This window comes from Antechinus flavipes, chromosome 3 (genome assembly GCF_016432865.1).
Source record: "Antechinus flavipes isolate AdamAnt ecotype Samford, QLD, Australia chromosome 3, AdamAnt_v2, whole genome shotgun sequence".
In the NCBI taxonomy this organism is placed as follows: Eukaryota; Metazoa; Chordata; class Mammalia; order Dasyuromorphia; family Dasyuridae; genus Antechinus; species Antechinus flavipes.
Genome location: NC_067400.1, coordinates 223,802,748 through 223,817,820, shown reverse-complemented (window position 1 = coordinate 223,817,820; position 15,073 = coordinate 223,802,748). Strand labels below are relative to the sequence as shown.

The window sequence follows — 15,073 nt, the reverse complement described above, 5'->3', positions numbered from 1 at the left end:
ACTTTGTGAAAATGCCTAACTACACAGAAAATTGAGAATATAATTCTTAACAGTAGCCATAAAATTCAGAAACATGAGCATTCATGCAAAAGGAATAGAGTTAGATTAGAAATTAGTCTCTTCTAGGGTACTGTTGGCTTGACTTATATCATATAAGATTGCACAGTCTGTTACCTCCAAATCAAAAGAATAATAAGATAAGGAAAGGAAATACTGTGGCTAATATTGTCTTAGTACCAGATCTGAACATAACATTGATCTCTGATATGGCCACAAACAAAGCCAGAGAGAGCTGGAAGGGCTGCAAGTAGGCTAAAGCTGCATCTGGCAGAAAAGGTGGACAGAAAAAAAAAAAGGGGTGGGGGTGGGGAGAAAAATGCCCAGAATTTCTCCATGTGTTATAGCTATGAAATTTCCACCATTTCTTCTCTGGAGCAATGGATAAATCTAAGTGTATCTTCCCTATGTCCTTACTTGCTTGATCCTTGGGTTGCTTGGGGTTGGGGATGGATGGGGGCAAAGCCCCATCATTGAAAGCTTCATACAATATATATTATATTGTATATTATATATATATATATACATATATATATATAAATGTTTTGACACAAAATATTCAGAACTTCTTAAGCACAATAGTTTAGTATGTAACCAATAACTGTTCCTCCTCCCAAGGACTCTTATTTTAGCTTGTGCTAGATGATAGGAGGGAATGCATATTTATATACTTCTCTTTTCCAACGGATTATAGTGAAGTATCAATCAACAGTGGCAATATTGCCAAGGACAGTTAAGTACATGAGATGGTAATAAGACATTTATTACACTGATTTAGCCAGAGGGGCCTTAAGAGTCATCAGAATAGATAGTTGACTACATAAAATGAATTTTAAGAGTTCTTAGAAGTTTCCTTTTGAAGAAATGCCCTGAAGGATGTAAAACAGTTTCATATAAAATATTATTAAAATATTAAACATAAACATTTGTTCATGTTAAATTTCTTGAAATTGATCTTTGATATTGGCTATTTTATGTTAAATTTTTATTGAGGTCAGATTTGATGGAAAGAAAAATCCTAAAAATCTGCAAGTTTGTTGAAGGATCTTTTTTTACATTCAATATTATGGGCAATTTTTCTAGGTAACACATTTTTGACCAAAGGTCTTGTTCTTTTGTTGTCACTATATATGATTCTAGGATCTTCAATCTTTTATTGTGGCTGCTGATAAATCATGTACAATTCTAATTATAGTTCCATATTTGAATTTTTTTCTTGTTTTTTTTGCAAAATTTTCTTTTTGATCTGGGGGATTCAAAGTCTGATAATTTCCCTATTGTTTTCTACAAAGGATCTTTTTGAGATGATCAGTGTTTTTTGTTTTTTGTTTTTTTTAATTTTTTATTTATTTCTATTCTCCCCTCCAGTTCTATCATTCCAGGATAATTTTCTTGGATTATTTTTTGCATTATTGTGTTAAGGTTCTTTTTTTTTTTTTGGTCACAGTTTTCAGGTAATCCAATTATTCTTAAATTTTCTCTTCTTGATCTGTCCTTTTTTTCTTATAAGATATTCATATCCTAGTCTATTTTTTCATTTTTTATATTGTGATTTGTTATTTCTTAGCTCAGAAGTCTCTCATAGCTTCACTGACTTCCCCTTGCTTAATTCTAATTTTCAAAGAGTTATTTTTGTCTTTAAGATTCTGTAACTCCTTTTGTAGTTGGTTAACTTTTTTTCATAATCTTTTTCTTGGATAGTTCTTATTTTAGTTTTAGTTTTTCCTCATTGTCTGTCCTTTGATTTTTAATTTTTTTTTAAGTTCTTTTATAAATTTTCTCTGGGGAGGGAGCATTTAATTTGGGGGTAGCCATCTTTTTTCTTTTTTTTTTCTTTTTTTTTTAATCTCAGTATTATGCTCTGAAGATGACTCCCAGTCTTCCCTGTTCCCATAGTAAGTTTCTGTAGTTGTTTTTTTTTTTTTCCTTTACTGTTTCTTTCTTTCTTTTTTTCTTTTTTCTTTCTTTCTTTTTTTTTTTTTTTTGAGAAGTACTAGTGTAAGCACCTCTAATCATGAAGTGGGGGGATGGTGCCTCTGGCTTAACTTTGGCTCTCCCCTCTTTTGTATCTTTTTTTTTTTGATAGAATTGTAGTTAACTGGAACCCCAAACCAAGAACTCCACTCTCCTGCAAATGCTCAGAGCCAGTGCATGTCTGTCCCAATAGCCTCTGCACTCACAGTTGTACAGATTCTTTCTTCCCCAGGGCTGAGTCTCTGCAGCATAGTTAGGCCTCTGGTTACTAATCAGCAGGAATTCTTTCAGTCCTTCAGGACTCAGATCAACCCCCCCCCCCCCAACTCTATACAGGGAAGTGAAAGTATCTGTGGTTCTTGCCGAGCTCCAGCTACACCCACCTAGCCCCAGGGGTCCCCCAACTGGTGTTTCTATGGAGTCAGCCTAGAGGTATTTGCACTTTGTACTAGTTAATCCTGGCCTGCAGTCTTCAATCGTGTTGGGTTGTATCAGAAGGACCTCTTTTCTGTCCCAAGTTTTCTTGAGGTTTTTTTCCCAGTTTTAGCTGGCCCTAAGGCAAAAATTTGTTCTATTTGTGGGGAAATCTGGAGATCCTGAAATTTGCTGACTTACTCTGCCATCTTCCCAAGTACCAAATAGCTCTCCAAAATATACAAGTTAAGTCAGGGAAATTTTTCAATCCTGATTTTGTTAGCTCCTTTTTTAAAGGGAGACTCCCTCATGATAAACATCACATAATAGATCTTAGATTTAGAGGTAGAAGAACTCCTAGAAGTCATCTATTTAAAAAACAAATAAACTTCATTTTATGAGTAAAGAAACAGGCAAAGAAATTAAGTGTCCTGAACAGGTTACCAGTGGCAGAACCAGGAAGTTTCCTATAATTTATTACCGGGTTGTCCACAGATTGACTGATGAGATTTTGAGCCCAAAGAATTCCCAAAAATTAGTTACCAAATTTGCCATATTTTCAGGGCTAAAGGAGGGTGAATGAAGTCATGAATCACTATTCATGTTGAAATGATGTATTATTTTTAAAATCACATTGTCAGAAAAATAAATATATGGTTTCAGTGACTTTCTCCCTAGTTCTAGGTTAGTTTATGTTTTCCAACTGCCAATAAAACAAAACAAAAAATAATGGGAAGAAATCATTCTGCAGGAATACCGGAATAAGCCTGAATAGAAGGTGGCCAGAAATGTTTATCCAAGAAATAGAAGCAGTATTTTCCTGATGAATAGTTTTTTTTTTTAATTTTTACTCTCTTCAGTTAACCTTATGAGAGGTAAAGATGGGGAGGAAAACGAATCCCAAATTAGTTTTTGTAAATTATTCTATCACATAATAACCCTAAAGCAGTTGTTCAAATCTTCCATGCTGGCAGCATCTGTCACATTAATTATAGGCAATTACACTTTTTCCTTACCATGAAAATTAGACTTACATAGACCCTTCAGGAATAAAAGTGGAAAAAAAAATGAAAACATCCCAAAAGTTTAGGTTCTGATTAAGCTTGATTAAATGATTTTTTAATCGGGCAATCTCTAAAGTAACAAACCAAACTGCAAAATTTTAATATTTATATATTCTGAATCTATACTCTGTGATATTTGAAGCAGTCTTTTTCTTTCTAAAACTTTGGTATTGATTTTCCAACAGATATTTACCCCAAACCCAACCCACCTAATCGTCCTCAACCTGGAATCTATGACAATCCTGGAGGTAAGAATTATAGGCATTACCTATAATAGATATTATATTTATTTCATCTCAGAAATGGTTTAATGTTTTTTCTACTTAGACATTTGAACTGTAATAATTTAAGAAACAAAATATTTAAAGCAATTATATGACAAGTAAAAATGCCAAAATAGTTTTTATTTTCTTTTACAACATTCTCATATACTCAAACCTAAAAGTAAAGGAAATATTTACCATATATAGCTATATCTATCCTTATAGATATAGATATAGATATATATAGATAGATTAATTATGGTTGAATAAACAAGATAATGCAATAAATCTATTAAAAAGAGTAAGAACAGGGATGAATCATATCCCACTATCCCTGTAGTAGCTAATCATGGATCTTGTCTCCAATGAATGAATAATGCATATTCGTAGAAACTAGCTCTCACTTTTCCTCTCTGAGAGTTCCCATCTTTCCCTCATCTCAGTTGGATATGTGTATTTTAGGGAATTAATAACCTAATTTCAATCTAGGCACCTGCAATAGCAGCTTTTCAGGTGTCACTAGAAAAAATATTACTGTAGCTTTCAGCTTTACTTATCAGAAAAGACCAAAAAAACATAGGTGTTCATTATTAAAAAAAAAAAAAAAATGGAGAACACTGCCCAGAGAAGAAAGAGATTTGGATATAAGGGAAAAGATAAAGAAACCTAGCTAAAGGCAGTTGTAGTTTTCTGCACAAGTTACTAAAGATAGGGTTCCAAACAGTTCTAGATTCCAAATTGATAGTCAAAGAAGCCACTGAACAGCTCAGCCTTGGGGATATGTGCTGTAATGGAAGAAGAGGAAACAAAGAATGGAAAAAATTCTCAAAGTCAAGTGATAGGAAATTAAAATAATCTGAAACACCAAATGACCAAGAGAGAACATTTAAATAAAAATTCTAGTGTACAAGTGAATAAACTAAGAGAGAGAATCATAAAAAAGGAAGGGAAAACAAATAAAAACTCAAAAGAAACCAAAGAACTATAAAAGAAAAATCCCATAGACCTTTTAGAAATTATGGAAATTCTATAATGGTTTAAAAGATAAAGATAACTAGTTTTAAAAGAAATTATGAACATATTTAAATAAGAAATCAGAGCAGAGCTTTAAATGCAGACTTCCAAAATACAAATTAGATAGCGTACATAGAGCTGAATAAATGTTGAAGACTACTTTTTCCAAAAAACAGAAATCCTAACAAATTTAGAAAACAAACATATGTGAATGGAGGGGGGGGGAAAGCAAAAGGAAACAACATTGAAATAATACATGAATTATATATCAGTTTTAAAGTAACAATTTTGAATATAAAATATATAAAGAATTAACTTAAGTGTTGGAGGCCTCCCTAAAGAATACTGCAAATTTAAAAAGAAATCTTAGTATCATTGTTCAGGAAATAATATAAAAAAGTGTTACATAAAACATCAGTATACATTAGTATATATCAAATATGTTATCTTCTAATAGTTCTGACTTGACTGAACAATAAAATATAGTCAGAGGATAATTCATATTTTGATAAAAAACAAACAAACAAACAAACAATTTAACCTGAAGATTGGAGATCTCAATTTTATTTTTTAAATATTGTAACAACTTTAATTTTATATCCAAGGGTGTCTTTATAGTTTATACTACCTTGTTCCATATCTTCTATTTTTATAGTTGTTGGATCTTCCTTGTCAGACCCTAAAAATAAATGACCAAAAGCCATAGAGGTTATGTGCCATCTGCTAACTGAAAACAAAACAAAACAAAAAAGAACAGAAAACTAAAGAGCTCAAGGAGGTTATAGGCAAAAAGCCTTCTTTATTCCATTGGAGGAGGAAAATTTGACATGCACGAAGGGGTCTCCTTTAAGAATGAGGAGACTCAAGGCAGTAAGGCTAAGCCTTGATCTCTATATTTGTGGCTAGACAAAAACAAGCAGTAAATTGTAACCATAGCAGTAAGGAGTAACATTAATTAGATATGTTTACCTAATGACAAAAAGTTTATTCATAACAGGGCTTCATGACTAGAATATCATTTCTGCAGGTACTTGTAGAAGCTCAATGCACCATCTGGGGCTGGTTTGAATCAGTTTTATGATTTTACTGCAGAAAAATTCTTTCAGAGCGTGAGCGACAACCTCAGGGTGTAGCCTTAATCCTAGGAAAGAAAGTGTATCCTAATGGTAGGAAAAGAGAGGAGTAAAAAGAACTGTGATCTTGGAGTGGGAATCCTGCTACTATTCTTCACTACTAACCTTCTCCCTGCCTCCTCTGTCATACACAACAGAAAGCCAGTATATTGTGGAATCTTTGGGGAAAAAAAGGAAGAATAACAGTGCACTAACCCTAGGGGGGCTTATCAAAGGCCTCAAGAGAGATGTTGAGTTTATAAAAGTGACAGAATGCTGTAGGGGACCCTGCTTATGGGAGATTTAAAAGATTAAGTGAAATGTTTATATTAGGGAAGTAGAGAGTTGGAGAGCTCCATTAAGCTTTGATGTGGGAGAGACTTTTTCTGGATCAAGATCTGGGTCTTAATACCTTCATTAGAAGGCATAAACAGCATAAACACCACAACAGAGAAAACAGAAATGAAGGCTATTAATCAGATTTCTAAAAAGAAATTTATTTGATTCAGGCATTTTAAACTTACACAGTAAACTAGTGAATCAGGGCAAAGAAACGAGAGCCTGGAATGATGTGGTTTTGGTGAAAATAGAAAGGTTTTGAGGAAAGAAATTAAGAACAGATTACAAATTCCACTTTGGACATGAAAAATTTGAGAAGCCAGTGACATATATATTCAGGAGAGTTGGTGATGTAGGTGTTGGGGAAAAGAAGAGGGATGATTTAGAGCCCCTAAAAGAAACTGATTTCAAGCATGGTTATGGTGCACAGCACATAGTGGTGACATTACCAAGGCTAGACATTATCTCACAATGGTATTTGGAAAGGCCTTGTAGTATGGAAACCTGCCTTTGGACACTAGTACATAAGCCAAGTTGGGATAATGTTATTCTGCCATGGTAATACATCTCACTCAGGTACAATAGTTGTAGCATAATGAATAGGGTTCTGATTCCTTAGTTGTTCAGTCATTCAGTCTTATCTGACTCTTACCCTGTTACATCCATGGACTATCCATGGAGTTTTCTTGGCAAAGATACTAGAGAGGTTTGCATTTCCTTCTCTAGTTTTATGCAGACAGGGATTGAGTGATTTGTCCAGGGTGACACAATTACTAAGTGCCTGAGATTAGATTTGACCTCAATTTTTCTTACTCCAGCCTAAAGCTAAATCTACTGTGCTACCTAGCTGCTCCATCTGATCCCCCATAAAAGTTCCATACATTTCATAAAAATATGAAAGATATCCTATTTGGTTACAAGTTAGTGAAAGTCAAAAAAAGTTAATACAATCTACCTGCATGTATAGAACTAAAATATACAGATTAAAGGTGATAATAATCCCAGTATAAACTCATAAAACTACACATGACATATCATACTTATTTTTAGATGTTGCATTTTATGATGGGAATTGAAGAAATGAAGGCAGACGGCAATCTAGAGAAAAATCTGAAAACTCTCATAGGAAGACCATATAGAGGGTGCATATCCTAGAAAAGAAAAGACTCAAGAGAGGGACCCAACAGTTGTCTTCAAATATTTGAAGATCTATTATATAAATGAATTTATCCACATAAGCCTATGCCCTGTTATTACTTTAGAAATAGCAAAAAAAAATCATTTTGATTTTTTATTCTTTTGTGAAAAAAGATAATTTTACATATCATATTTTGTTTTACATCAACAGGTAATATTAATGATTTAGATTTGGATGATGGACGCTACCCACCCAAACCTAGACCTCCAGCAGGTATGATTGATGCATTATTTACATTATATTTAGTCAGTCAATAAACATTTGTTAAGTGCCTAATATATGTCAAACATTGTGTTACACTTTAGAGCTTTTATAAAGAGAAATAAATATTGTTCTATCATTTTAAGGAGCAAATCGTCTAATGGAAGAAAACAATAAGCAAATGTATAAACAAGCTATATATAAAATAATGATCAGAAAATTGAGATGGGATTCGAAAAAGTACTATAGTTGGAAGAATTTTATTTGGGGCTTGAAGGAAGCTGGGAAAACCAGTAGGCAGATATGAGAAGGGAGATTTTTCAGACATAAGAGACAGCCAGAGAAAATGCCCAGAAACAAGAGGTAGAATATCTTGTTCATAGAACAAGCAAGGAATCTAAAAGCATATTTTGGGAGCAACATAATGTGTAAGAAGACTAGAAAGATAGTGGTGGGGAAAACATTATGGAAGGTTTTGAACACCAAAAAGAGGATTTTGTATTTGATCCTGAAGGTGATAGGGAGCCACTGGAATTTGCTGAGCATAAGGGATGATATAGTCACACGGTTCTTCAGGAAAATCATTTTGGCAGCTTAAAAGAGGATAGAAGGGAATGGGAAGAGACCAACTAATAGGCTATTTGGAGTAGGTAAGGTATGAACAGATACAGATCTGCATGAGAACATGTCAGTATTAGACAGAGAAGGAGCATATTTAAGAAGTTGCAGAAGTACAATTGACAATGCCTTGGCAACAAATTAATTATGGTGGAGGGGGGGTGAGAGATGGTGAGGAGCTGAGGCTGTGAGTTTGGGGGACATCAGTAATAGGAAAGTTTGGTGGGGGCAGAGGGTTAAGGAGGAAATATGAATTAATTTGGGGGATGCTGAGTTTGAAATGTCTACTGAGAAGATATCTCAAAAGATGTATCATTCAGTGGGAAATGCAAGACTGGAGATCTAATTGATATTTGATATCACAGTAACATGATTCCTTTTAATACTGTATGGAGTTTCATTTAGAGTGAATTAATGGATAAAGAGCTGAGTTTGCAGTTAGAATCTCAGACATTTATTAGCAAGTCACTTCTCTCTGCTTCAGTTTTATCGTAAAATGAATATAATAATTTCATCTACTTCCCAGGATTGTTGTAAAGACAAAAAGAAATAATATTTATAAAGCATTTTGCAGACCTTAAAGCACTATGTAAATGCTAGACATTATTATTTAGGACATGCTGGACAATTAATGATTGTTTAAGAAAGGTGATGACAATGATCATGATGGTTACAGAAGGTTTAATATTAATGTACTTCACATATAAAATATGGAGGAATTCTTAAACTGGGAAAAGTCAGTGACACAACAAGAACTTTGGAAATAGTAATTGTTAAACTTGTGGTTCCTTCTTAATAGTGTTATACATTTTTCTCTACTACCTGGAAAAATTAAAGCTCATAATAAAGAATATTTTATGCATAATAAAATAAAAAGCAGGAATGATGTGAATAGTACTTTTGGTATTAGACATAATGCTCTAATCAAATATTTAACATTTAGAGTCTTATTTTCAAATATATGGCTTTTTCTCATCTAATTAATCCTGAGACTTTGTCACATTGAAAATAAATTATAAATTACTTTTTTTTTCCTGGGTAGAAAATCATATCCTAGAAGTTGTTATAAAAAAGATTTTCCTTTTTTTTATATATGGGACAGTTTCTTCTCTATAAAACTATTTGATTCAAAAATCAAATGCACTTAAGTGATGGATATTTGCTTTAAAGATTATTTTTAAAACATTTAAAAACATAGGTCAAACTTAACAGGAAAGTCTCTCAATTTATAAATTTGAAATTATATACAACTGTGAATTAGGAGTTCTATTTATTTAGTGTGTCTCATAAAGGACTTATGAATGTCATCATATATTTCTGTTTAAAGTGTTAGTCCCAGTTTTCTTTTCTGCAGGAGGAGGTGGATATCATTCCAATAATTTTGGCAACACACATGGTAAAAGTATGACTTGGGGAGGCTGAGAGATGCAACAGCATTTTTGTAGGGCCCAACAGTTGAAGTGAGCTGTCCCTTCCAAAGAACTAACTGTTTCTGCAGGATCACTCACTGAATTTAAACTCTCTCAGCTATTGCTTTTCCATCTCTGGCAATTAATTGTCTTTGCTTCTCTTTTGGTTGATCTTTGTGGGCTTTGTTAAGTCAGCAAGTTTAACCTAATAGTTGGCATATCCCTTACTTTAGGAATGATTCTTGGCTGGAAATTCTAGGTTTCATCTCAATAAACTTTTGCTAATTAGTTTTGTTTTTTTTTTTTCCCTGCAGGAGGAGGGGGCTATAACTCCAATTATAATAACCATGGTAAATGCATGATTTGAGAGGCACTTAAAAAAAAAAAAAGGTTGCCAAACATATATGAGCTTTTCCCATCAGGGAATGGATTTACTTTATATTTTTGAGGGTCTATTGTTTGTGTCTGCTGTCTGTTGATTTCTCTACCATTCACAACTGTACTTGCTGATCATTCTTTGGCTTGCCATGATGCTGTAGCACAATGGATCACAGATTTTATGATTAAATTTAAATAGAATAGAAGCAGAAAACTTTTTATCAACACAGAACTATTGGAAGTAGTAAGTTCAGAAATCTTTGATATGCTTAAGTTGTTATAAATATGCTTCAATAAGACCTTCATTGAAATTTTGTGGGAAGAAAATATTTGATCCTCAACTACAAATCAAATGACATTCTAGGATCTTGAAGGCAACTCATGATCCAAAAAATAAAGCTTTCCTGGCTTCTAATTTTGGTAAAGCATTTAATATTTCCCTCTAGATTATGATTTCTACTCAGATCTGGCTAGGAGGTGTTACTCTTCCCACTACTACTCCCTTTCTTTAAGATGTTTATGTTTATCATTTTAAAATTAATTAACTCAGCTAGTAAGTTTTTAGTGGGTCAGTGATTATTTTCTATTAAGCTTTCCCCCAAATTTCTCATAACTATTGATAATTTTTAAAAATTAAAAAAAATTTTCTCAGCAATGTTTTATTTTCCAAACATGCATAAAGATAGTTTCCAACATTTGGTTTTGTAAGATTTTGAATTCTAAAATTTTTTTTCCTCACTTCCTTACCTCCCCCTCCCCAAGATAGTAATTTGAAATAGGTTAAACATGTTGTACAATCCTTTTAAATACATTTCCAAATTACATCGTACAAGAAAAATCAGACCCAAAAGGAAAAAAAAAATCATGAAAAAGAAAAAGTAAACAAAAAAAGGTGAAAATACTATGCTTTGATTCACATTCAATCTCTACAGTTTTCTCTCTGAATGTGAATGGCATTTTCCCTTCCAAGTATATTGGAATTGTCTTGGATCACTGCATTGCTTAGAAGAGCCAATTCTATCACAGTTGATCATTACATGGTCTTGCTTACAATATTCTCTAAGTTCTGCTCACTTCAATCAGCATCAGTTCATGTAAGTCTTCTCAGGCTTTTCTGAAATCAGCCTGCTCATCATTTCTTATAGAACAATAACATTCCATTCCATTCATATAGCATAACTTATTCAGCCATTCCCTAACTGGTGGACATCTATTCAGTTTCCAATTGCTTGCCAATACAAAATTATATAGTAATGTTCTTAAGAAAAGAATTGTTCCTTGATGCTAAGTGAAATGAGCAGAACCAGGAGATCATTATACACTTTGACAACGATATTGTATGAGGACATATTTTGATGGAAGTGGATTTCTTTGACAAAAAGACCTAACTGAGTTTCAATTGATAAATGATGGACAGAAGCAGCTACACCCAAAGAAAGAACACTGGGAAATGAATGTGAACTATTTGCATTTTTGTTTTTCTTCCCGGGTTATTTATACCTTCTGAATCCAATTCTCCCTGTGCAACAAGAGAACTGTTTGGTTCTGCAAACATATATTGTATCTAGGATATACTGCAACATATCTAACATATATAGGACTACTTGCCATCTAGGGGAGGGGGTGGAGGGAGGGAGGGGAAAAATCGGAACAGAAACGAGTGCAAGGGATAATGTTGTAAAAAATTTACCCTGGCATGGATTCTGTCAATATAAAGTAATTATTAAATAAAAATTTAAAAAAGAAAAGAAAAGAAAAGAATTGTTCTTCATGAAGGAAAATGCTTTCCATATCCAGAGGAACAACTGATAGATTTTCAATGCAGATCAAGGCATCCTATTTTCATTTTCTTTTCTTTCTTTTTATTTTGTGTGTGTATATGGGGTTCCTTTTGGTCAATTTCTTCTTTCACAACATGCAAGTATGTTTTACATGATACAGTCATACACACACACACACACACACACACACATATATATATATATATATATATATATATATATATATATATATAAAACCTATATCAAATTGCTTGCCATTTTAGTGAGAGAAGGAAGGAAGAGAAAAAAAATTGGAACTCAAAATTTTTAAAATGTTGGAAGTTGTTTTTAATATGTATTTAGAAAAAATACCCTTTATTAAGAAAATTTGGCTGATTAGCATGGCCCAGACTTATAAGATAAACTATTGTCCTTAGAATCAGAGTAGGATTGCTGTATTATTTCTAACTCTGCCTTGGTCATTAACAAATAGCAGTGACAATGACTTTATAGAATTTCTTTTGGGAACATCTTTCTGGGAAAATGTGTTTTTTACTTATAGCTCACTTGCTAAAATTGGAGTATGCTCCTTTTCCAGTCCTAGATCTTTTATAAAGGATTCCCCCCCTTTAGTACTGTGCCTATGTGAGATAAACAGGACCAGCCCTAAAATTATGACTAAAATGATTAAAATCAATCCCAAAGGCTTAGATAAATTAGCGTGAGGCAACTGTTCTTGGTAAAAACACAATCAAGCTGGGAAGTGACCAAACTTGTTAAGCATTACTAAGCTTGACTTGGGGCAATTAGACTGAACTCTTTTCCCTTGCTTCTCCTCATCCCTGAATGTAGAGGAAGGAAGTTCTTTTTTCTCTTCATAAAAGGACATGCTAATGCTGAGGAGATATGAAGGAAAGTAATGAGAATATCAATACATTTTTCCTCCCTCTAGAAGCTGACCTTTAGGGACCAGGGTCCTAGCACATTATTAAAGGATCTATATTAAAACTGGAAGGGACCTTAGTTATATCATCTAAAACCTTCTTTTTCCAAATGATAAAACTGAAGTCCTGGGGAGGGGTTGGTGGGAAATAAATTGCCCAAGTTCGCAAGTAAGTAAGTAGCAAAGCCAGGATTCAAATCTAAGTCTTCTAATTCTAAATTCAAAGTCATTTTGACTGAATGAGGTAATTTTAAAAAATCCTCTTGTATCTAAAACAAGCTTTTTTTTTTGAATAAACAATTCCCCTCAAAAAGCAATTATCTTTCTATATGAGATATGATATTTTCAAATAATGCCTAGATTATTTTTTAGGTTTTGTTAAAAAGTTTTATGGCTTATTTCCTACCAATAATACCCACTAATAATGAAACATACCCACTAATAATGAAACCCTGTCCTGGTAATAAAGAAAACAATTAAATAAAACAGAGATAACCACTGAATGGAGAATACCATATTCCATATTCCTATTTCACATTCCTGTCTCTGGAGAACAGCAAGATTTATTTCTTCATCTCCTGGGTTCTGTCATTAGAATTTAACAAAATTTGATTTTCTTTTATAATTGTTTTCATTTATCTTGTTATAGTCATTGTGTATAGTCATTGTTCCTCTGATTCTAATTACTTTTCTCTGCATCAGTGTATACAAAGCTTTCCTATGGTTCTTTAAATTCTTCACATTTATAATTTTCTTATGGCAAAATAAAGTTGTATTTTGTTCACATATCACAATTTATTTATTGACTGTTTCAAGGTTTTTGCTAAAAATATTTTGATATATATAGGATTGCTTTACTTAAATTTCTTGGGCTTTATACCCAAAAGAAAATTTTTCTATTTCTAGGTCAAAACAACTTCTTTTTTTTTTTTTTTTTTTTTTTTTTTTTTTGCATAATTCCTACTTACATTCTAGAACAGGTGGACAAATTCACCAACTTCATCAACAGTATATCATCTATCCCTCCAATGATTTTCATTTTTTATAATTGTAATTAGGATTTTTAAGTATTAATCATAAACTTTGTTCCTTATCTTGAATTTTTCTTAAAGAAATGGATATAAATGTAGTATAAATAAATAACTCTTTGAAACTCCCAGCCTTAGGTATTGCATTTTCCTTTTAATTATCCCATTTAACACAATTTAGACAACTGTATTTTAGTTCTGTTTCTTTCATCAAACCAAAACAAAAACAAACCATACACAACTTTTTTGGTGGTTCTTAAATGTATCTTAGGCTGTGACTACTTATATTTGGCATTTTATCCTGTGAAATTGATTGCTTACTTTTGGAATGAAAATGTACTAATATTTTCAGCTTTTACATCAAGCTGCTTGGGACTGTGCATGCTTTTAGAGAAGGATTTGTTGGGAAATCATACTTTATTGATGGCTCTTCCAATTTAATGCAATTTTTTTTTCCTACAGGAGGAGGGGGATATAATCCCAGTTCTCATTATGGAAATAATTATGGTAAATCGATTATTTTGAAATGGTGTTAAAGATGGAAATTTAAAAAGAGATATGCTGGTATATATATATATATATATATACATATATATATATATATATATAAAAGCCAGTTGTTAAATATGTACATATATATATTGCTCAGAATAAGCTTAATCTGCATTATTTACATTTTTCTCGATCACTTTTTAAATACAGACATTCAACTAAATAACAAATCAAACCCTGATTTGCAGCTTTTGCCAATTTCTGAGAAAGTAAATGCTTATTCTGATAATTTGACGATTAGATTTCATGAGCCAGTTTGAGCTTGTCCCAGCACACCTCTGACATTAACACTTTTTTGCAGGCTCTATGGCAGAATGTGTTCAGTTTTCATTGTTTTGTCTAAGATATTGAGTAATTAACTCTACATTTTCATATTTTTGTGTTGTTGTCAGGTATGTAATAGCATTTGGATATGGTTTACCTATAATTAATTTTTTTGTTTAGAGTTATTTTGTAGTCACATTCTCTTTCTCCCTTCTAGGTGGAGGAGGATATTCAAATTATGGAAACACACAAGGTAAATGAAAAACTAATTCAGTTCTATTGTACAGGGAAAGAAAGTGTCATAGAGTATTGGTATAGACACTGCATGTTATTATAATGAAAGGGGAATGATACCTATCATTCTAGTCTATTGTATACACTGATGCCAAAGAAATTTTCCATTAAGTACGTGATTCCTCTGTTCAAGTTAATTCTGATAGCTTTCTATTGTCTGAAGGATAAAATATAATCTCACCTTTTTAACT

General features: G+C 32.6%; 1 protein-coding gene across 3 annotated transcripts in view; it reads left to right on the top strand.

The window, feature by feature from the left end:
* Positions 1–15,073, top strand: part of XG (Xg glycoprotein (Xg blood group)) — a 54,088-nt gene that overhangs the window by 28,428 nt on the left and 10,587 nt on the right. The window contains exons 4-9 of one of the 3 annotated variants that reach the window (XM_051984581.1): positions 3,695–3,757; positions 7,586–7,648; positions 9,609–9,650; positions 9,978–10,013; positions 14,235–14,279; positions 14,806–14,841. In XM_051984581.1, the coding sequence (XP_051840541.1) occupies positions 3,695–3,757; positions 7,586–7,648; positions 9,609–9,650; positions 9,978–10,013; positions 14,235–14,279; positions 14,806–14,841 (285 nt within the window). The remainder of the gene's footprint in view (positions 1–3,694; positions 3,758–7,585; positions 7,649–9,608; positions 9,651–9,977; positions 10,014–14,234; positions 14,280–14,805; positions 14,842–15,073) is intronic. The other 2 variants (XM_051984582.1, XM_051984583.1) reach the window with 2 other exon arrangements.